We start from the raw sequence: 23,015 nt of genomic DNA on the forward strand, positions 1-23,015 counted from the left end.
CAAAAGAAAATTTGCCACAATCATATGGAAGGAGTGTGAAACATAAAACCATGTCAGATAACTATTATCTCTCTGTAACAGATCACACCAAAACTTAGTAGCTTAAAAGAATAATATCATTTATTTTCCATGAGTCTCTAATTCGAGCCTGGTTGAGGGAGGAGAGCTTGTCTTTTCTGCACATGGCATCAGTTGGCAGAGTTCAGCTGGAACCAGAGGATCCACATTCCAGATGGCTCATTTAATGACTGGCAAGTTGACTTGGCTATTGATTGGGAGCTCAGCGGGAGCTGTAGACTAGAGACCTTGGCTCTTCTCCGTGGGAGCCTCTCCATGAGATACTATCACTTCCTCATGGAATGAGAGCTGGCTTCTGAGAGTAAGTGTCCCAAGGGAGAGAAAAGGATCACTACCAGTTTCTTAAGACGAGGGCCCCGAAACTCTCGCAGTAGCATTTCTGCCATTAATATACTGTCAGGCTGTCACAGAGCCCAGATTAAAATAACAGAGACACAGACGCCTCTAATTAGGAAGGATGTTAAGGAATTTTAGAACTATGTTTTGAAATTCCACAGAGAAATTCATTGCTGTGACTATAGTAATTCATAATATTTCTGTCATTCCAATGCTTTTGGAAAACACAGTGAAAGTTAGTGCTAAAAGAAGAAAAAACTTAATAAAACCCACAACATCTTTTAAATATCACCATGCATTCAACGTCGGGCGATGGTAAGATCTTTCATGACGAGCAACTTCCCTTAAACTGTTAGTCCCCTGATACCCAATCCCTAACATCCCTAAATGTTAACTCTCTACCTCTCCCATCTAAGAATCAACGATCTCCTGTCAATTAATTTTGTTTATCCAAAGCACAAATAATGCATTACTATGAAACAAACATAACTAATACCTTCTGTATCTTCAGTAGAGAATATGTTTCTATTTAACTAGAAGGGAAGTTTTCCCAATGCTCGTTTTTTCTTCTGAAAAAAAGAATACAAACTTTAGAAAGCAAAATAAAGGTGAAAAGTAAAATCTTGGGGGAAACTACTGCTTTGTGATCCTACAAGACCACTCCTTACATGAGGAGATGCCCCCTGCTCTTGACTTCATCAGGCTTCCCGGTCAGAGCTCCTACCATAGTCTTTCCAAAGGCTACTAAAGCCACTAAGTGGGAGCGAATAGTGTTTTACCTCTTTACCTTTTTTGCCAGTGTATGAAAGTATGAAAAGTTACAATGCTGAGCAGAACAAAAGGGACAAAATATTTGGGGGTAATCTGATATTCACAGAAGATTATATTCTTGCAAAACCCATATTGTCCACGTATAGGAAAGAAAATTATCACTGTGGCAGTGATAGGGCATCTAGAATACATAATGCCCTACTGGTAAAACATTAAATTATTTCATAGACCCCTCACACTTTGTGGTATTTATTGTCAACAGTGTGCTGATAAACCCTGACTGTCTGACCCTCAAGGGGGAAAAACAGATTTGTACTGATGGCCAATTTCTGTCGTGTAAATGGTAGCATTGCTGATTTCAAGCTCTTGATGGGACTTCACCGAACATGGGTTTTGGAAGAGATGCACGCACCATCATATAACATTTCCACCAGACAGATTCATGGATATCTCACCATGTAGTAAAATACTTCTAAGTGATCATTTTTGATCACTTTGCTCATTACCTTGGTGTGTCATAGAATTTGTTTAATGGAAATTTGATACAATTTCACTTTTAATAAGGGCTGTATTTAACAACTAGCAGGCAAAGTAATTGAAGACTTAACAGGCAGCTCTCATAAGCTGGGAAGAGCTGGCTCTGACCCACCACTATAATTATTCTATTAGGTTTTCTAGAAGACCTAACTTAAAACTGTTATCAGCAACTTTCATCTCATTAGGAAGGAGGATAGGCAAAAAGGTTTTGGTAGAGAGGGAGAATGTGGGGTCAGGGATACTTGGTGAGAGGGTGTCTGCACACATTTACAAAGGGGGGTGGTGGGTACAAAAGAGGGAGAAGGCAGAAGAACCAAGGGCAGAGAAAGGCTCTTTGTCCTCCTTGATTGTTGGTGAAGAGGGAACAAACAGACCGTCCACTTAAGAATTGTAGCAAAGACCACCCTTGCCCTTAAGACTTCTAAAGAGTCTTGGGGTGCCTGGGTGGCTCAGTCGGTTAAACGTCCGACTTCAGCTTAGGTCATGATCTCACAGTCTGTGAGTTCGAGCCCTGCGTCGGGCTCTGTGCTGACAGCTCAGAGCCTGGAGCCTGCTTCAGATTCTGTGTCTCCCTCTCTCTCTGCCCCTTCCCCGCTCATGCTGTCTCTCTGTCTCAAAAATAAATACAAACATTAAAAAAAAATTAAGAAAAAAAGACTTCTAAAGAGTCCTCATGAAAGTAAATCGCTTAAACCCATTAAAATACTAGTACTTTTTGTTAACAAAAACTATCTATTTACTCTTGTACTTGTGTGGCCATTTCTGTACATGGTATCCAAAATAGATGCGAATAAATCTAGACATTCGTCAGAATACCTGTAATTTGAGCCCTCACTGATTTCTATTTTCATTTGCAAGATTACATAAACTTTAGTTTTTCAATATAAAACCAGCTAAATGAAATCTTTCACCAGTGTGTTTAGGGTTCTACTGTTTACTCCTATCAAAGCTCAGATTTACAGTTGACTTTTTTCTTGACAACTAGAATAATTCAGTGTGTGTGTGTGCGTGTGTGTGTGTGTGTATGTGTTCGTGTTCCCTGCTTTCACAGGGCTGACAGAATAAGCAAAACGCAGACCATCCCTGGAAGCCTGGATATTGCTGTGGACAACATTCCTTTGGAGCATCCAAGTATGATGATGATGTCATGATTTGCTTGTAGAGTTCTGAATAGTTAGTGGTCTTTTGGTTGGTTGGCTGGTGGGTTGGTGGGTTGGTGGGTTGGTTGGATAGTTGGTTAATTATAATAGTTTGGGAGGTTTTTTCCTCAAAGTTTGGGATAAATGGAATTTGTTATTCTACAGAAATTCGGGGCTTCTTCTTTTTCCATTAAGACAAACTGTAAGTATGATAGGAGAGGAACTATATTCAGTGTAACCTAATATTTATCTGGTTTAATACCATGCATCCAGCAAGGTATTAAATTATGTCATTTAATCCTCAAAACCCTGGAGGGCTGCAAATGAGGAATGGCAGGTTCAGATAGATGGATAAAGCAATAACCCATAATGGGAGAATTTATATTCTATTCAGTTCCTCTGACTCAAAATACAGGGCTGGCCCCCCAACACTGTGCTGCCAGAGGGGTCCTCTGAACACCGTGGGTAGCCACCCAAGTGACCATGTGGTGATTAGAACTGGAATATTTTTAGACTCTGTTATTACCCAGAGAGCATGTATCTTCCTCAGAATATGGTCAAAAGTCCCATTTATGTCAGTGAAAATCTGAATTTTAGAAGGAGCTTTTATTAGACTTATAAATAAGAGTCTCAGAATTTATTTCTCAAGGCATGAGACTGGTTTGTGTAGTTTTGTTACTTCTGATTATGCCTTCTAGTGACTTTCTCAATGATACAAAGAATGAATAAAGGCATCCTAAAATGAACTACAAACAGAGAGAGGATTATTACTGCAGGATATTGAATTCCCATTAACACTATGAGGTTTTTCATTCTTATAATTTTTCCACAAATCATTTTAATATTGAAATAAAATAAGCATTCTAAACTAAGCCATGGCTGCAGATCACTTTTATATTGATTGGTGTGGAAAAGCAGAGAATAAACTAAGCCATTGCCTCTGCCTGATTTGTGGGATGTGTCTTTTATTACCTGTAGAAGAGAAAAATAACAAAAGAGAAAGCTAAAATAATCTGTTTGAAATGACTGTAGGACATTAGAGAAACTTGAACATATAATAAAAATACCATAATAGGTTTTTGGGGAAAAAAATGTAATCTGATTCCCAAGCATATTTAGCTAACCATTTTGCTTTCTTGAACACAGGAAAATTCCAGATGAGGTAAGGAAAGGTAGAAGGCCTTCCTGTCTTCCAGTAACCACAACATCAGCCTCCAAACTATTTAGTGACATAAGTTTTGATTTATAAAATTTAAATTGTTCTTTTTTTGTATTTTCCTTAGGCTGTTCCTACAAGGCTAGATTTTTAAAGATTGTAAAAACCGGAGAGAAAAATAGAATAGTTGTATCAAAAATGCAGAGAGGCTTCAGGCTTGTGTTGTGAAATCACTCCATAGAGAAAACTTACTATCAATCCATTAAGTACTACCCATGATAGACCGATTGGACAAAGTTTTGTTTGGTCATATATCAATATGTGTATTATTTTTATGTTACAGTAAATGCCGGTGGGTTAATCTTTATAATCGCAGGTTAACGTGCTTGGAGAATCATTAACTAAAATTTACTTTCTATGTGAAGCCTAGTGCACAAAGAAAATAGTTATAAATCCATCCAAAAGATTTACCAATATTTTGAGACATCAGTTTGAATATTAAATAGCTTATCTGTCACCTTTACCTCCTACAAATTTTTCATGCTAGCATAACTTAACATAAACTCCTTTACTTGGGGCTCTTGGGTGGCTCAGTTGGTTAAGCGTCTGACTCTTGGTTTAGGTTCAGGTCACGGTCTCACAGTTCATGGGTTCAAGCCCCACGTCAGGCTCCATACTGACAGTGTGGAGCCTGCTTGGGATTCTGTCTCTCTCCCTCTCTATCCCTCCCCTGCCCTCTGTCTCTTGCTTAAAATAAATAAATAAACTTTAAAAAAATAAAATAAAAATTCCTTTACAAATGGAGTTTCTATTTCAACTGGATTCATTTTAAAATATGTTAAGTATTATTCACTTTAAACAATCAAGTTAAATGACAAACTCTTATTTTCTGATTTTTAAAGACTGTGTAACATCGTCCTTTATCCCTGTCAAGCCTTTCGATGTGACGGCTCAACCAGAACCCACGGTGGAGGTGGAAGAATTTGTTTACGACTCAACAAAGTATTGTCGTCCTTATAGAGTATACAAAAATCAAATTTACATTTACCCCAAGCACCTCAAGTACGATAGCCAGAAATGTTTCAACAAGGTACAATATACTTCCAAGATGTTATGCTCTCTCTGCACCCTATTGAGACCATATTAAGAGGGTTTTTTGAAAGTTCAAGTACAAATTATCATAGGTCAATATCTTGGAATAAAATCCACTTGCAGAAAATGCTTCATAAGGGACAGTGATGAGTTTCACCTTAAAGGTGCTTAAAGACGCACCGTATTATAACATATTAATAATCCTTTCTAAAATCAGCCCTAAATTATTTTGTTCTAGACTTCTTTTATTTTCAGTTTCTTAAGATACTCCGAAAATAGCACACCTGCCTTCTTTTGATATGAGTTTTTTTTCTTCCTTTTAAATAATATCTCCAAATCCTTCTGCTATTTCTGAACACTGTGGATAATGTCACAAGAAAGTGTCGGGTATTATACATTTTTCAGATTTAATTAGAAGCTACTTATTTTAGATGTTTGGATTGTTTTTTGGTGTTATTTAACAGGAAATTACAATTTCCATTTTCCCTCTCTGTAATTTTAGGCTCGAAACATAACCGTGTGTGTTGAATTCAAAAACTCTGACGAAGAAGGTGCCAAGCCCGTGAAGGTGAGCCAAGTCTTCACGGGGACCCAGCATCCAGGGGGAGGGCAGGTGCCCAGGTTCTTTTTGCCACCAAGGAGCTTTTTATCTGAATGTGATTGAAAGAGCAGCAATTTGGGGCACCTGGGTGGCTCAGTCGGTTAAGCGTCTGGCTTTGGCTCAGGTCGTGATCTCGAGGTTCATTGGTTTGAGCCCTGCGTCCAGCTCTGCGTTGGTATTGCAGAGCCTGCTTGGGATTCTGTCTCTCTCCCTCTCTCTCTCTCTCTCTCTCTGCCCATTCCCCACTTGGGCGTGTGCTCGCTCTCTCTCTCTCTCTCTCTCCTCAAAATAAATAAATAAACTTTAAAGAAAAGAAAAAAGAAAGAGGAGCAATTCAATACATCTGTTTTAGATTTCCTAAAATGCGCCTGATCTAATAGCCATCATTAACTGCATCTACTGGAAAGGCCGGACTTGTAGCCTTGCTTAGCTTTTCACCATATGGGAAAAAGGAAACCATTCTAGTGTGACTAAATGCAAAGATTCCCCTTTAGAAGACTGCCCTCTTCAGAGATTAGCCCGCCTCTCAATTCCACATCCTTGACTTCAAATGCCACATCCCAGCGGGCCCTCATGAGGCCTGTGTGGCAGGGCTGCTTTGTACGAGCTTGATGGCTGGTGCAGCGGGCCCATGGGATGCCCACATCCAGGGAAGGAAAGTGTGGCCCAGCGACCGAGGAGCTGGGAAATGGCTCTGGAAAGTCGGTCCCTGCAGTTGATCGCATGATTTAATAAGATCCATCAGACCACATGGTTTATACAAACTGCATACTGCGACTGGATGTCATTTTTCAAAGTTCACATTTGATGTAGACTGTTTTTCTGTAAGGGACTTCAAACAACAAAGAGTAACCCATAAAAAGAGAGGATGATTCTTTTCAGTGGGCCTGTGGCCAGATCTTCCCAGTTTCTAGGAGTCAGAGGAATGAAATAGTGAGGGACAAAGCGAATTCCTAACTCACCCCTGCAATTATCTGAGATAATCTCTTACAGCACTCTGTCAGGTACCAATCATGTTCTCAGTACCGAGGAGGTTTGCAGCATTATTCAGAAGAAGAAGAATCAATGTAGCGGAGAAAGAGTTCTTTAAAATAGTCTTGAGCCACCATCGGTATCTGTAGGTTCCAAGTTCCGCAGTAACATTAGTGAGCATCAGGAGAGACAAACTAAGCAAAATGGAATTTTCAAGCAAGCAAAGGCAACAGCCAGATGGCAAGCACAGCAGGCCTACTAGTGCAGTGTTGAAGGGGAAAATTCTAGCAATGGCAGGTGTGTGGGTCTCCTGTTCCATTGTGTTCTAAAGGATCACGCAGAGATCAGCAGGCTGCAGAAGAGGGACCCTGATCCTTGGGCGAAGGGAGCTTTTAAGCTAGCTGCCTAGGAAGTGCCATAGGACATCCCCTGGCTGGGAGAGAATAGTAATGCAATATGGTGGAGACTGGAACCAGCCCTATCCTTCCACCTCAGAATTCTTGGTTGCGAGCTGGCATGTCAGGGACTGGGGTCCAGCCAGACCTACGGTCACCGGGGACTCACTACCTTGGACTCTAAACGAGAGCTGGGTACCGTGGGCCCCTTCCAAAAGCCATCCTGCAGGAATCAGAATGGAACAAATTAGCTCTTATCTCCTGGGTAATCAAAAGTTAGGTAATGCACTGATTCAGGTATTCAGCATTGATGCAGTGGCTGCATGATGAATTAAAGCCTTCACATTTTCTTCAGCAGCACCCTGGTATCATAAATACAAGGCAGCAGGTGAAAGAAGTTCAAGGTTAATTAGATGTCAGCTAAGCCTGGCAAGGTGTCACAAAATTCATCTTTGTTCCAGGATTGGTAACTGAAGGGTTGTGACATTTGTGTGTGTGTGTGCTCGGGGTTAATTTCAGACACTCATAATTATTCACCTCATAACTTTTTAAACAGTGTATTTATGGAAAACCTGGAGGGCCTCTCTTCACCTCAGCTGCCCACACAGCAGTTCTGCACCATTCCCAGAATCCGGATTTCTCTGACGAGGTAAGGCCCAAGGCCTCCACAGCCCCCAGCAGCTCTTCACAGGATGGGTGAGTGGGTCAGGAAACTCACGAAGATAAACACTCTCTGGACCACATCTCAGACTGAGAGCCTGCCTTGACGGTGGTTTGCTTCACTGAGATTTAGAAACTGTATTCACTGACAGTCGTTCAGGGAGTTATGTTGCAAATTCAGACATGTCTGCGTAGGATTGCCCTTCGAAAATGCGATATTTTTATGGCATCGTTCTTTTTGAGAATATTTTTTTCTTTTATCTCACTGGTCAGTGTAATCAAGATTGTGTCCGATAGCTTTACCAATCAATAGCTGCATTTCGGGTCATAATGGAAAGAACGTAGGAACAGACAGGAGTGTGAGCCGACACTCGCTGCTGACCTATGTGAACCCAAGTGATCTTGGGTCCCCTCGGCTCTAAATGTAGCATAGAGCAAGACCTGCCCTGGCCAACTCCTAAGCCTCTCTCTCTTATTATGTGCCAGGCCTCATGCCATACTCCATATTTGCATCGTCCCAATCCCCACAGCGTCCTCCAGAGAACCAGAGCGGGTAGGGGGAGATCGATGTGTACAGATGGGTAGATTTATTATACGGGATTGACTCACGTTGTTCTGGAGATGAGAAGTCTCATGATGTTCTGTCTGCAAGGCTGAGACCTTGCAGAGCCAGCGGTAGTGTCCGAAGGCCTGAGAGCCAGAGAGCCTCTGATGTAGATCCCAGTCCAAGTCTGATGGCCTGAGACGAAGGGCACCAAGGGCAGAGAAAATCAGTGTTCTAGTTCAAGCAGTCAGGCAGAGAGGGAATTCATCCTTCTTCTGCCATTGTGTTCTATTTGGCCTTCATCAGATTGGATGATGAAAACCCGCACTGGGGAGGGCCATCTGCTTTGCAGTCCTCCATTCAAATGCTCCACTCTTCCAGAAACACCCTCACTCACAGGCACACCCAGACATGATGTCCCAACAGCTGTCTGGGCATTCTGCATCCCAGTCAAGTTGACATAAAATTAACCTTCACACCTTCCTACTTTGTGGATAAGGACCCTGGGGCTCAGAGAAGTAACTTGGCCAAGGGCACACCACTAATAAGTGATAATCAGAGTTCAAACCAGGGCATGTGACTCTGGGGCCTGAAGCTTCGCCACTCTGCTCTAAGACATGTAAAAGCACTAAGTGAGGGGTATCTGGGTGGCTCAGTTGCTTAAGCGTCCGACTCTTGATTTTGACTCAGGTCATGACCTCACAGTTTGTGGAATTGAGCCCCACGCTGGGCTCTGGGCTGACAGCGCAGAGCCTGCTTGAGATTCTCTCTCTCTCCCTCTTTCACTGCTCCTTCTCCACGGGTGGTCTCTCTCTCTCAAAATAAATCGATAAACTTTAAAAAATAGATAAAACTAATCAGGCCAGTGATAAATTACTACACACAGGTCAGCTTGTGTTATAAAGAGACTCAGATAAACAAACTTTGATTAAATTTAATTTCTGACTGCAAAGCAAAGGTGTAATGCAACCTGCTGATTCAGTGTCTGGGTTTAAAAATATCACATCTTTTTACGAGTTTCCTATTGCTGCTATATAGTAAATCACCACATTTAGTGGCATAGAATAACCCATGTTCCAGTTCTGGAGGTTGTAACCCTGAAATGGGTCCCACGGGGCTGAAATCAAGGTGTCAGCAGGCCTGCAATCCTTCTGCAGGTTTTAGGGATGACTCCTTGACTTACCTTTCCCAACTTCTAGAAGTTTCTGCAGGCCTTGGCTGGTGACTCTCCGGCAGATGTTTCGTCACTCTGACTTCTTCTTCCCTTCTCATATCTCTGACTCCAAATTCCCTCCAATAAGGACTTTGTGATTACACTGGGCCCCCATGGTACTCCAACCCAACCTTTCCATTTTAAAATCCTTAATTTCATCCCTTTCGAAAATCCCGTTTAGTGTGTCTACAGATTCTGGATATCAGAGCAGGGAGGACATATTTGGGGGGAGCTGCTATTCTCCCTTCCACACCTTAGTCCACATCAGTCATTTTTAAACTAATTAAGGAACCTCAGTGAGACCACAGACCTCCCTTCACCTTATCTCCTTCCTCCACATCCATTTAATGCACTTAAACATTTTTCCCTATAGATTCAAGACAGAAGTGAAAAAAATTTAAGGTAAAGGGCTATTACCACATTACAGAATATTTATTTTATTGGCTGACCCCTTGGAAAAATCCATCTGAAAGATGCATTCTCTGTAGACATATAAGATTTTTTTTAAGGATGTTCTCACCGTTAACACTGGCTTTTAATCTCTCTTGCTCTCATGTGCTTCCCGGAATTCTTGTAAAAGCCATGAACTTTTCCACAGGAGAACACGTATATAATGAACAGCCTGGTGAACTGTGCAGTGCCGACTCAAACCTAAAGTTGCATTAATTGCAAAAATTGATAGAAATTCTTTCAAGGCATTGTTCTCAGTATAACGTAAATATTTGCAGTATTTGAGTGAAGGATGTTTACATTAATAGTTAATTGGAATTCTTGAGAACCTACTACGTTCCCATATGCCATTTATGTTGTCTTAAAAAAAAAAAAAAGAAAGAAAATTTCTTCCTGGCAAGTAACTAATTATTGTATGCTCTTCAACGTACATTGGCTTTTGTTACCAGGTTAGCATAGGGGCATATAAAGAATGTGTAAGCTTGTAAACCATTCTAATTCTGACGCTCTCAAATTTTACCATTCATCAGAATCACCTGGAAGGCCGGTTACAACACAGATCACTGTAACCCACCCCAGATATTTGGATTCCATGTGTCTGAACCGGGGCCCGAGAAGTTGCATGATACTTGTTAGAACAGGTTTCTAGATGATGTTGATGCTGCTGTTTGAGGGATACCATTTTCAAAATCAGTGTAGTAAATCCTTTCCTGAACAATGTGAAAACATATTAGCTACATAGGTAGATGCACAGAGAGTGTAATAAATGAGCTGGCAGATAATTTGCATGGCTTTCTATCACCTTGTTGCTTGAGTATTCTGGAAACTACCTAGTTGCTGATACTGAGTTGAATGTAGCTTAACATGCGTGAGATCCTGGGATTCCAGCCGTAAGTAGATATCAAAACACATGATTTCTCGTCCAGACGATCTTATTGCTAATTAGACCATACTCCTCGTGAGTCAAACCCCTGTAACATCTCTCGACTGGGTGCCTACATGTGCATCGTCCTACTTCACAAGGCTTTGGGAGAAATTAAATGACAATGTATGTGGCAGAGATTTGGAAACTGAAAGGCACTATAAAATATAGAGGGTGTCAAAACATTTCCTTTTAAGAACATGGGGTATTCTCCTAAGTACTTTTTTAACATATATCAACTTTATGTTTTATATTTATTCAGAAGTATTCTTTATGTAGCTACAGAATGACATCTTCACAAAACAGCTCATTACTTAGTCACCGTGATAACACATCTTGTAAGTGTTTTTTTCGTTAGGTTCAAAAAGGGATAGATTCTGTGCTTAAGTTACGTCATTTCCTACTGCCACATTTCTCAGCAGCGTACCTATGAATCGCCTGGGGATCTTATTAAAATGCAGATTCTGATTCCACATGTCTGGGGTAGTGTCCGAGACTGTGCATTTCTAATGAGCCCCCAAGTGATGCTCATTGGTCCAGGCACACAATCTGCGAGGCAAGGGCTCAGGTCACCCAGTGTATGTGCCTTGCTGATAGGTCCTCAATCTGTGCCTTTTGTGTGTGTGTGTGTGTATGTGTGTGTGTGTGTGTGTGTGTGTGTGTGTGTGTGTGTGTGTTTAATCCATTCTCTACTGGCTAAATTATCCAACGAGAAATACTACGCCTTCCAAATTATCATCATCACCACAGTAAAGAAGTAAAAATATCAGCCTCTTAACACATGACTGCTAGCAGGATAGATATCCATTAAGAGTCAAATCAATGTTTCTACCACGAAGTAGGAAACACGGACCTCAGTTTCAGTAAAAGAATTTTTAAAAGGTCAAGGTGCCTATGCTGTGTCTTTCCCTGACCCTAGGCAAATGAGTTTAATCTCAGTCCAGCTATGATCTCTTTCGTTGCAGGTGAAAATCGAGCTCCCAACACAGCTCCATGAGAAACACCATATTTTGTTTTCTTTTTATCACGTCACTTGTGACATAAATGCCAAGGCTAATGCCAAGAAAAAAGAGACGCTGGAAACATCAGGTACTGATGGGCAGCATTCCGAGACAGCTTCACATGGGGTCTGTGGGACTTGCATTGGGGAGTATTTTAAAGCTATGATTTATTAAAATTTTCAGTGAAGTTTTGTATTCATAAGTGACACACACTTTGTTTTTGGTCCTCACCACGGAGGTTTGTACTCAGAAGTTTTCTCTTTGTTCTTCCTCTGCACAGTTGGGTATGCTTGGCTTCCGCTGATGAGACATGATCAGATCGCTTCTCAAGAGTACAATATCCCAATAGCAACAAGCCTGCCTCCTAATTACTTAAGCGTTCAAGATTCTGCGAGTGGGAAGGTATTGAGTGATGTATAATGTAAGGGAAAAAAGAAATACATGAGCTACATGGCACGAGGTTATCTTCTGTCTGCTGTTTAATTTAACCCAAAGGCCACGGTGTACGTATCCATCGTAGTGATGAGTCACGTACCCCACAATATCTCAAGCGTCTTGTTTAGTTTCTGGCCAGGAGAAATGATCTATTAGAATGACTCGCTGATATCGGTCTCACTCCCCAATATTGCCAACTATATTCGCATCTTTTCTTTCCCATCCCTAGAGTCATGGAAGATGATGTCATGGGTCAGGACAGCCAATTAACATAAGCTAAATAACCTGTTTAGTTTCTTTTCTCAAATTGCCGCAGCGACAATAACACGCCCTTTTTTACAGCATGGCGGGAGTGACATTAAGTGGGTCGACGGTGGAAAGCCGCTCTTCAGAGTGTCAACATTTGTGGTGTCCACAGTGAATACTCAGGTGAGCGTGTTGTCCTTAAATGTCAGCATCAGCCCCAACACGTGCGATCAGCGGGGGGCTCCTGTATTCATGGAAGGGGACTCCCCATGTCACATGCTGTCAGGGAGCAGGTGACTGAAAACTGCCAAGGCAGAATGTCTGCAGCATAATTTTATGCCTCTCCGAGGAGAGAGAGAATGTCCCAACCCTCCAGAACCAGGGACTAGAGTATCGGAGGTGTCTTTGTCAGGTTGATGCCCACCCCCCTCCTTGAAATATGGTTTGCTTCCACAGACAACACCCACGTGTTAAAAATGGCGAAGGTTCAAATGAAAGAATTTGGATCTTTACCTCAAAACTAAGTCTGACTCCCAGGGCCTATCCAGTGCTCCGAATGCCAAGGCATCCGCTCCAAATGCAGAATTGCGTCTCAGGGCCTCCTCGGCCAAATTCGGCCTCAGTGACCCTGCACAGGCCACACCAGCCTTGCAGTCAGTATTTTTGTCGTCAGGAGAATGATGACGATAAAATCTACCTAAGGTTTGGGGAAGGATCGAAACGAGAAACCACATGTGAAAATATCTCAGAACTTCAACATGCTCTCCAATGGTAATTACAGTCATTGCGACATTACCACAGGCTCGCCCCTTCCGTTGCCTGGCTGCTTATTTTACTACACTATATGGACTTTTATGATGACGAATTATAAATTACAAAGCAGATTCTTACAAGTATATAGACGACGGATTTCTCCGTGAGTTGCTAATTACTTGGTTGCTAAGAAAAATGAAACAATCCGGGGATTACACACATAATGGACCAGAATTTCCCTCGGTGACCTCTGGTTCCTCAAGCCAGATTTAGCCCTCTTGCCCAGTCCTCTACCCAAACTCTTCACACCCGTTTGCTCTCTGATGCCGTTCCCACCGGGCAAGTCCCACACAATGGTCCTTCCCCACCCAATCCTGCCTTTCTGTACCTGAGAATACCAATGTCTCTTTCACACACTTCCGGCTGCTTTCCTCCCAGCAGCCCAGGTGTCTGTGACTCACCACCACTCACCTTTCTCTTACCGCCCCTTCCACCGCCCACGTACGCATTGCCCTGTGGGGGATACATTCATCTTTCCTCAAGCACAGGACTTACCTCAGGGATCAACCGCCCAGGCCCTGTCTTGCACCGTGTCTCCCACCTGCCTAGCGTCCCGTTTGACGCTCAGCCCTCCTCGCCAGGAAGGCAGTCTCTCCTTCCCTTCCTCCCCTCCCCACATGGGCCTGGTCAGCGCTTACCCATCCTTCAGACCCAGCCTCAAAGGTCACTTTCTCAAAGAAGCCCCTCCCATTCCCAGACCCCTCAGACAGGCCCCGCCATCTTGTCATACCCCCATGTGGCACCCTGCTTTCCTGTGAAGCACTTACCTAACTGTGACCAAGTAGCTATGTGTTGAAATTGTGGTATGGTGCCGTCTCCCTGGCGTAATGGAAGGGACTGGATTTTCCTGGCCCTCCACTCCGTCCTCCGCGCCTGCCAAGGGCCTGGCACAGAGTCAGCTTGCAGTAAGGGGTTGTCCAATAGATGAATAAATGAAGTGAAACTGAAAGTATCACACACACGCACAGGCACACACACATGCACGCACACCAGAGGGAACCTGAGGGAAACCCAAGTCACAGATGCGCTTCTAGAGTCGACATATTCCAGAGAAACATCCAGAATGTGTATCTTCACTAAAATTCTGTGTCTCGCTTTCTGACTGTATAAGTTTGACCCCAGCTCAGAACTCCGAGAATCTCCAAGCTGCCACCTTCTTCAGGAAGTAGCATGAAAAGATGTATTAGTTTGCTCTGGCTGCGGTAACAAAACACCACAGACTGGGTGGCCTAAACCACAGAAATTTATGTTCTCACCGTTCTGGAGGCTGGAAGTCCAGTATCAAGGTGTCAGCAGGGTTTGTTTCTTCTGAGGCCTCTCTGCTTGGTGCACAGGTGGTCACCTTCTTGCTGGGTCCCCTCGTGGTCTTTCCCTCTGTGCCAACACACATCTGGTGTCTGTCTCTGGGTCCAAATCTCCTCTTTTATAGAGACATCAATCATACTGGATTAGGTCCACCCTAACTGCCTCATTTTAAAATTTATAATTGTCTCTCTAAAGCACTTAACTTTAAATATGGTTACATCCTGGGGCGCCTGGGTGGCTCAGTCGGTTAAGCATCTGACTTCAGCTCAGGTCACGATCTCACAGTTTGTGAGTTCAAGCCCCGCATCGGGCTCTGTGCTAATGGTTCGGAGCCTAGTGCCCGCTTCGGATCCTGTGTCTCCCTCTCTCTCTGTCCCTCCCCAGCTCACGTTCTGTCTCTCTCTGTCTCAGAAATAAAAATTAAAAACAATTTAAATATAGCTACATTCTGAGTTAGTGGAAGTTAGGACTTCAATGTATGGATTGTGGGAGAACATAATTCCCCCCATAACAAAGGGTCCGAGTCATTTTTATCTCATCAGGTTAGTATGAACTTCCTCATTTTTTATTAGCTCAGACATTTGAAGCCTGCAAATGTCCCTCTGCATCTTAAGAGTACATCCTCTCTTGTGTGTTAAGAAATATGTAAGAAAACTATCTAGAAGTCTGTGGAAAAAACCAGGAAGATGCAAGAAGGCAATTGAAAAAAGGGGCACCTGGGTGGCTCAGTCGGTTAAGCATCCGACTTCAGCTCAGGTCGCGATCTCGTGGTCCGCGTGTTCGAGCCCCACGTCGGGCTCTGGGCTGATGGCTCAGAGCCTGGAGCTTGCTTCCGATTCTGTGTCTCCCTCTCTCTCTGCCCCTCCCCTGTTCATGCTGTGTCTCTCTCTGTCTCAAAAATAAATAAACGTTAAAAAAAAACAATTTTTTTAAATATAAATAAATAAATTAAATTAAATTAAATGATGAGGGGAACAAACCCAAGGAAAGTGCTTCTCCAGTCACTGTCATGTGGCTGAGAAGGAAAACATACCTATGAGGAAGAAATAAGAGAGAAAGCAGGCTTGGTGGTCCAGGCAGAGCCTTCAGTGTGCCAGAATGTCTAGCGGAAACGAAAGCGTTCATTCTCAGTCCCTGATAAAGTACCTGCTCATTGATGCGTCGGTTCTACAGAAACACTCGCACCGCCCATCGCCATGATTGTTACACCATTTATGCGACACCAGAAATAAACGCTTTCTTTCCTGTTTCAGGATCCCCATGTGAACGCGTTTTTCCGACAGTGCCAAAAAAGGGAGAAAGATATGTCTCAGTCGCCTACCTCGAATTTCATCCGCTCTTGTAAGGTAACAGTGACCTGCAAACAGTTTCAGTGTCTCCAAGGTAGAAACGGGGGAAAGGGGTCTTTACGGTTTCCAGCGAGTAGCAAACTAAGAGGTTACTGCCCTTGAAGATTTTTAGATGCCTTATCAGTTTCAGAGAGTAAATGGTTATGTCTCAGTGCCTAGTTTTTGTGTGTTGCTTAAAAAATTAGCAGAGGGGCGCCTGGGTGGCTCAGTCGGTTAAGCGTCCGACTTCAGCTCAGGTCACGATCTCACGGTCCGTGAGTTCGAGCCCCGCGTCGGGCTCTGGGCTGATGGCCCAGAGCCTGGAGCCTGCTTCCGATTCTGTGTCTCCCTCTCTCTCTCTGCCCCTCCCCCGTTCATGCTTTGTCTCTCTCTGTCTCAAAAATAAATAAACGTTAAAAAAAAAATTAAAAAAAAAAAAACTAGCAGAGATCAGGGTTTTTTCCCAAAAGAAAAACGGTTGAAAATCAGAATCAGTTGATTTTAAATTACATAATTATATAAAGTGCCCTCGCAACATCACCCCCATGCCTGTGTGCCTTGCCAAATGCAATGAAGAATAAAGCCAAAGGAAGGTGAGCTACAGCGTTCATATTTGAGTTCTACAAAACATCAGCAGAATGTGCCTTAAAATTCATCGGTGCCTTTTTTTTTTTCCTACCAATTTACTACAGAACTTACTGAATGTGGAAAAGATTCACACAATCATGAGTTTTCTGCCTATAATCTTGAATCAGCTGTTCAAGGTGCTGGTACAGAACGAAGAAGACGAAATAAGTACAGCCGTGACCAGGTATGTATCACACGGTCTCGGGAGAAGAGATCTCACAGTCCGTGGTTGCACCAAACTGGTTGCAAGAGAATGACCACTACTCGCGTGTGCCTGCGTTTCGTTTGAACACAGATCTCAAATCTTAAGTATTTATCACTCTTGACTTCTTGCTTTCAAGCCATTTGTTAGTATCATTTGGATAAAGTTTTAGACCTCTTTTTTTTTTTACTCTTTCTTCTGTTTTATCATTAAGCTTTTTATTTAGAGATAATTAGAGATTTGCATTCAGTCCTAAGAAATAATGGAGAGAGACCCCATGTTCCCTTTACCCAGTTTACCAATGGCAACATCTTGCAAAACTGTAACACAGTATCACCACCAGGATATTGACATTGATGGAATGAGGATACAGAACAATTTCCATCACCCGGGGAATCCCTCATGTTGCCTTTTTATAGGCGCAGTTACTTCCATCACATCACACCCCCACCCCTATCCTTGGTAACTACTAATCTGTTAAAATTTTAGATAGATAGATAGATAGATAGATAGATAGATAGATAGATAGATACTACTAATCTGTTAAAATTTTAGATAGATAGATAGATAGATAGATAGATACTACTAATCTGTTAAAATTTTAGATAGATAGATAGATAGATAGATAGATAGATAGATAGATAGATATAGATAGATATGAAGAAGAGCTGGGGATTTTCCCAGTTTTTCGTAGATTCTAGGTGAACACAAGATTTTATTTTTCAGATTAATAGCCAATGCAATTGCTGGATCATATGATAATTGCATGTGTAGCTTTTAAGAAAACCGGAGTAGCTGTACCATTTTGCATTCACCCTAGACTTTTTTTTTAAATTTTTCTTAAATTGTACTCACTTTAAATTTGTCTATGCTACATTCTTCCAACATTACTAACCTGTCTAATGACTCTGACAATCATAATTTCCTCTCTATAAAGATACCGTTTTAAGTTAGTTAAAGGATCATATATTTCTAATGTTCAGTGTTTTGAAAATATTAGTCACAGAATTCTAGGAAGAAAAATTGCTGTTAACATTGAAATGTGTCCATAACTTTCCTAACTCATAAGCATATTATTAACCTTTTCCAGAATGAGGGTCTTTAGCCTCATTTTTATTTTTTAATTTACATATTTAAATGCAAGTTAATTAATATACAGTGTCATATTTGTTTCGGGAGTAGAACCAGGTGACTCATCACTTACATATGACACCCAGTGCTCATCCCAACAAGTGCCCTCCTTAATGCCCATCCCCCATTTAACCCATCCCCCCACCCCACTCCCCTCCAGCAACCCTGTTTGTTCTCTGTATTTAAGAGTCCCTTATGGTTTGCCTCCCTCTCTGTTTTTATCTTCGCTTTCATTTTTATTTTTTTTTATTTATTTTTTTAATTTTATTTTCAACGTTTTTTATTTATTTTTGGGACAGAGAGAGACAGAGCATGAACGGGGGAGGGTCAGAGAGAGAGGGAGACACAGAATCGGAAACAGGCTCCAGGCTCCGAGCCATCAGCCCAGAGCCTGACGCGGGGCTCGAACTCACGGACCGCAAGATCGTGACCTGGCTGAAGTCGGACGCTTAACCGACTGCGCCACCCAGGCATCCCTCTTCATTTTCATTTTTAAAGTAGAGCCCTGAAGCTCTGAAAAATTAATGCCTAATCGTTCCATGAGAGCCAGTTCTGGACTCAGATTAAAAGTTCCCAACTGTACCTTCAGTTGAGGCTCTTTCCAGTATGAATATATGGGTCTTTGTTGACAAGACTCCTCAATATTTCGGCGGATAGATCTGTTGAAAATCTGAGACATTCTAAAACATCAGTCACAGCCATGGAGCAACTGGAGGTATGCATGTGAAAACAACCAGCCCACACCACTGCTGCTATCAGAAACTCAGCAGCTAAGGAGGGAAATAAAAAACAAAACCCTGAATCTTAACCTCATTGCTTTCCACAAAAACGTGTGTAGCACCTCTGTGTTGAAAGGAAAGGTCCTCTTAAATGGACTATGATAATCAATTGGAAGTTAAACGTCTTGAGTTTTAATCAGGTACTAAAACTGATCCCTTTTCCAAGAAGGCAGTGTCTTCAAACGGGCAAGCCATAGAAGTCTCCAGTGGGACATTGCAGCCGTAAGATATTACTTCTATCTTAGTGTTTCGAGATTTCAGGGTTGGAAATAGTTAATGGGTAATAGGGATATTAAATATCCCGTATTGGGGGATGAGAGGAGGTGTCTGAAATTGGTCCATGCGTTCATTCAGTATCTATTAAATACCCAGTTTATGGAACATACCAGTGACAAGCCAAGTGGTATTTTCCCGCCTTCTCCAGAAAGGCCACTGAAGTTTTGTTTTTCCAGGGTTCTGACCGACATCGTGGCCAAGTGCCATGAGGAACAGCTGGACCACTCCATCCAGTCGTACATTAAGGTATGAAATCGACACTTGAACACTGGGCATATCCCCCTGTGCTGTGTGGTTTGTCTCATTTCCTGTCTGCAACAAGTGGGAAGTTTCTCCCTTTAGCTGGATGGGGCTTCCCCTCGGTAATCTCAAGCATTCCCCTTAGCTACTTAGAACCCCATCTCTTCGCGTTGATAACCCAGACGTGCTCTTTAACTATATAAATAACATGTACATGTGCAAATGAAGATTTATACGGGGAGGAAGAGCAAAGAAAGAGAAGAGAAAATGAAAAAGTATTGCCCTTTTGAAGTCAACATTACAAATAAATGCAATTCCTGTGTATAGTTAAGGAATATTTTTTCCTGTTGGCTTGTTGAATGCTCTGTGTTTCTTCTGTAATGTTTTCTTAGCTCTTTTTATTGTTTTCTCAGGCATTATTTCATTTTCCCAGTTACTGTATATTTGTACCTGCTTCTGGTATGTTAAGTCCTTTATCCTCGGGCATGATCCACTAGCCCATTCCGTCATTGCGCACTGCTCCCTCCAGCCCTCCTTCGCCAAGTGTTCACTCGGACATGTTCATATTCTCATTTCCCGTTGGCCTGTGACTTAATGCCAGTGAACTTGTGATGATGTTTGCACGTTAGAGTTCCTGCCTAAATGTCATCTTCTTGAATGAAAAGAAAGCATCCATCCGGACATGAATAAGAGTGCCTCATATTGCTTTCTAATGCGTAAAGGAGCTAAATTTCTATTTTTTTTAATGCATACGATTAAATCTTTTCGAGACACAGACCTTTTTTAATTAAAAGAATTTATTCCATTAATATATACAAATGGACATATACTTATATAATTTAGGTGTCTAGAAAGGTGACTACAGAAGAATTGGGGGGAAGGGCGGTTGTGCTAGAAATGTGTAAAAGACAAAAACAAAACTTCCCGTGAAATTTCATTCTGGAGGGAACCCCTCTGTGATACCATCGGTGAGGAATTTGTTCATGGCGGTTTTAGATCTGCATATTTTCTACCTGCCAGAAATGTTACATAATCTCCCCAAATACCTAAGTATGAACTTGTTCCCTTCCTTACAATAGTCCATATGCCAAAAATAGTCAGCCACTTCACAGTTATTTCCCTATTGTATAATTTTGCCCAATAATATGTACATTTCAGTTGTGGAAAGCCAGTTCGACCTACAAATTCTTTTTTTAGTTTGTTCTCTGAGACAGAATCATAGTGTACTTTGAGCAGGTATTGATGAATTTACGTTCAACAGAATCATCTACAGGACTTTCACTCTCTCAGTGCTTACCCTGAGTTTTCCATTTCAATCTCCAGAGGGGCTAAGAAGAAAACAGTTCCCCAGTCCTTATTACACAAAGGCATCTCCATTTCAACACAAGTATTTGCCTTGTTCCAATGGGATCATTGAAAATTACATTAAGAACCCATGATGGTGTGACTATTTTTGTGACAGCCAAGGCAAGTCCCTTATAAGTCAGCTCTCAGACTCATTCTGTGATGCTCTTGGAAAGCTATATGGGAAGGCATCCTGATATGGTCTTTATTTTTGACCAGGATGTTTGAAATCTCCTGATGAGACCATTTGATTTTGTAATACAAGAGACTGCATACTTAGTTTGCTTTGAAGTGGTTAAAATTCAGGAATATACCTAAGTAGAATTCCAAGCTGATAACAATTCCTAAAGATATTTTATAAAATACTTTCACATATCTACAGCGAGCACACCCTAATAAATAGTATCAACAGTAATTTTACTCTAGAAAGAACACTAAACTAGCAAGTGGGAAATTAGATTCTAGTCGAGGTTAAATAGTTAACTAGAGCAATCAGCCTCTCTTGACCTCATTTTTACCCCTGTGAAGTGAGAAGGATGAACTAGATGAATATACAGCTCTGTGATTCTGTTATTGGACTCCTGTTGCAGTACATGGTTGACTGTCTGACCTTGACCAAGGAGTCTCATTTTTTTTTTTTATCCTCGGTGGGAAAAAAGAATTTCTTAACATGCAGATAGATATTCAGCCCCATACCTAGGTGCATAATGAAAACTGATGGGCCGATGCCAATATATGCTTTTATATCTTTGAAAGATGTGCTATTCAATGGAACTTATGTATATTCAGAAGCAAACTAAACACCATTTCAAGTTCAGTGGTGCTAAATGCTGCTAACCCACCCCATCTACAGTATCCAAAATGCACACACATGCACCATGTCTTTTTCAAAGATGGGTGTCTAAAGCCAATCTAATTAAATGCCATGGGTTATGGCAATTCTTGGCACTGACATGTTCCAGCCAAAATTTTAAAATAAGAATATCCCAGGGCTAGTTGTAATGCTGTTGAGGCCAAATAACAGGGCCTAGGACCAGGTAGTTGGGAGTGATATTACCCTCACATGAGTGGTAATTCATGAGGGAAAAAAAATCATACTACTCTGGATTTGAGCTAGTTCCATGCATCTCTTAGCTTTGTCTTTCTCCTCTGGGATGAGCTCGGAGAAGTCAGCCTCCATCAGGGCCACTTAGGTGACAATGAGCTGCGAAGTTCAAAGAAATAATGATAGCTCCAAATGTGAATGTTCCTTTGCTTTGAGTTTCTTGCCTGCCTCCACTCTTGACGATAGCGAAGGCTGAGTGGTGAATATTATGAAGAAATGACCTTCCTTGAGGCTAACCCTGCTCATAAGTAAAATGTTCCAGTTCAGTGATGAGCATTTTATATTTAAAATATGTGCATAAATTGGTACTGATACCCTTAAAATATATGAAGCGATCCTGAAAACTAAAAACCATCTCATGCGCTCAGAAGTGCATACCAAAACCAGTCTTTTGAGAGAAAAAAAGTAAGCAACATTTGTTATCCTACTGATGGCCGATGTTCATGAACCCTTTGATAGCTGTGTCTGAGCGTGACATGATAGAACCTGGGCGTGTGGGGAGCTCACGTACTGGCCTCTGGAAGGCACCTGCTTCCCCACTTGGCTATTTGAGTGGGTGCTCTACCCTTTCAGGATGAAGAAATGCTACCATGCCACCTGTTACCAGTGGAAGGAAGGAGAAGGGGAAATGTGTCCTAAGTAGGTGGGTCAAAGCCCTCCGTGTTTCCTTGAACCTGCTAAATTGCTCTCTGAATCTTTTTTTTGATTTCTACACAAAGAGTTTCAAGGAGAGCTTAGGTGAGCCAAGCCCTACCTGTGCAAAGCCCTAAATAGGAACCGTTGTATACTCCTCTTATCATTGGGCCTTCATTTATTTCATGACAAAATCTGGCATGAGCAGATAATTTTGAGATATGAGTTATTCGTGTAACATAACTGTGGAAACTCTGGTTTTCTGTTTTGTTTTGTTTTTTTTAAGTCTTTAACTTTTTTCCCTTTTTGGATTTTCTTCAGTTCGTGTTCAAGACCAGGGCATGCAAGGAGAGAACTATACATGAGGAGCTGGCTAAAAATGTGACTGGTCTTTTGAAATCCAATGACACCCCAACAGTAAAGCATGTCCTCAAGGTAAAGAATTTAAATGAAATTCAAGTTAACATTTAACAATAAATGTTGTCAAGTTTCACTGTTAACACAAGGGCTGGCTTGCTCCCACTCCCGGAAGGTGATGGGACTCATCGATTTTCATAGGTCATTTCTCTTACAGTTTCTAGCATAAACGCCATATTGAAACTGCCCCATATAAAAACATTAAGCACAAGAGATCTGTGTCAAAAGAACAGAGCTAGAATAGGCCCAAGTTAAGTCCTTTGGCCT

General features: G+C 41.8%; 1 protein-coding gene across 11 annotated transcripts in view; it reads left to right on the forward strand.

The window, feature by feature from the left end:
• The window catches only part of DOCK10 (dedicator of cytokinesis 10), a 266,571-nt gene that overhangs the window by 181,039 nt on the left and 62,517 nt on the right, over positions 1 to 23,015 (forward strand). For all 11 annotated transcript variants that reach the window (XM_078450838.2, XM_078450840.2, XM_078450839.2 and 8 more), the window contains exons 16-26: positions 2,774 to 2,853; positions 4,920 to 5,107; positions 5,612 to 5,677; positions 7,634 to 7,726; positions 11,832 to 11,955; positions 12,148 to 12,269; positions 12,645 to 12,731; positions 15,920 to 16,012; positions 16,687 to 16,805; positions 19,186 to 19,255; positions 22,653 to 22,766. In XM_078450838.2, coding sequence (XP_078306964.1) covers positions 2,774 to 2,853; positions 4,920 to 5,107; positions 5,612 to 5,677; positions 7,634 to 7,726; positions 11,832 to 11,955; positions 12,148 to 12,269; positions 12,645 to 12,731; positions 15,920 to 16,012; positions 16,687 to 16,805; positions 19,186 to 19,255; positions 22,653 to 22,766 — 1,156 coding nt within the window. The remainder of the gene's footprint in view (positions 1 to 2,773; positions 2,854 to 4,919; positions 5,108 to 5,611; positions 5,678 to 7,633; positions 7,727 to 11,831; positions 11,956 to 12,147; positions 12,270 to 12,644; positions 12,732 to 15,919; positions 16,013 to 16,686; positions 16,806 to 19,185; positions 19,256 to 22,652; positions 22,767 to 23,015) is intronic.

This window comes from Panthera onca, chromosome C1, assembly GCF_046562875.1.
Source record: "Panthera onca isolate mPanOnc1 chromosome C1, mPanOnc1 haplotype 2, whole genome shotgun sequence".
Classification (NCBI taxonomy): Eukaryota; Metazoa; Chordata; class Mammalia; order Carnivora; family Felidae; genus Panthera; species Panthera onca.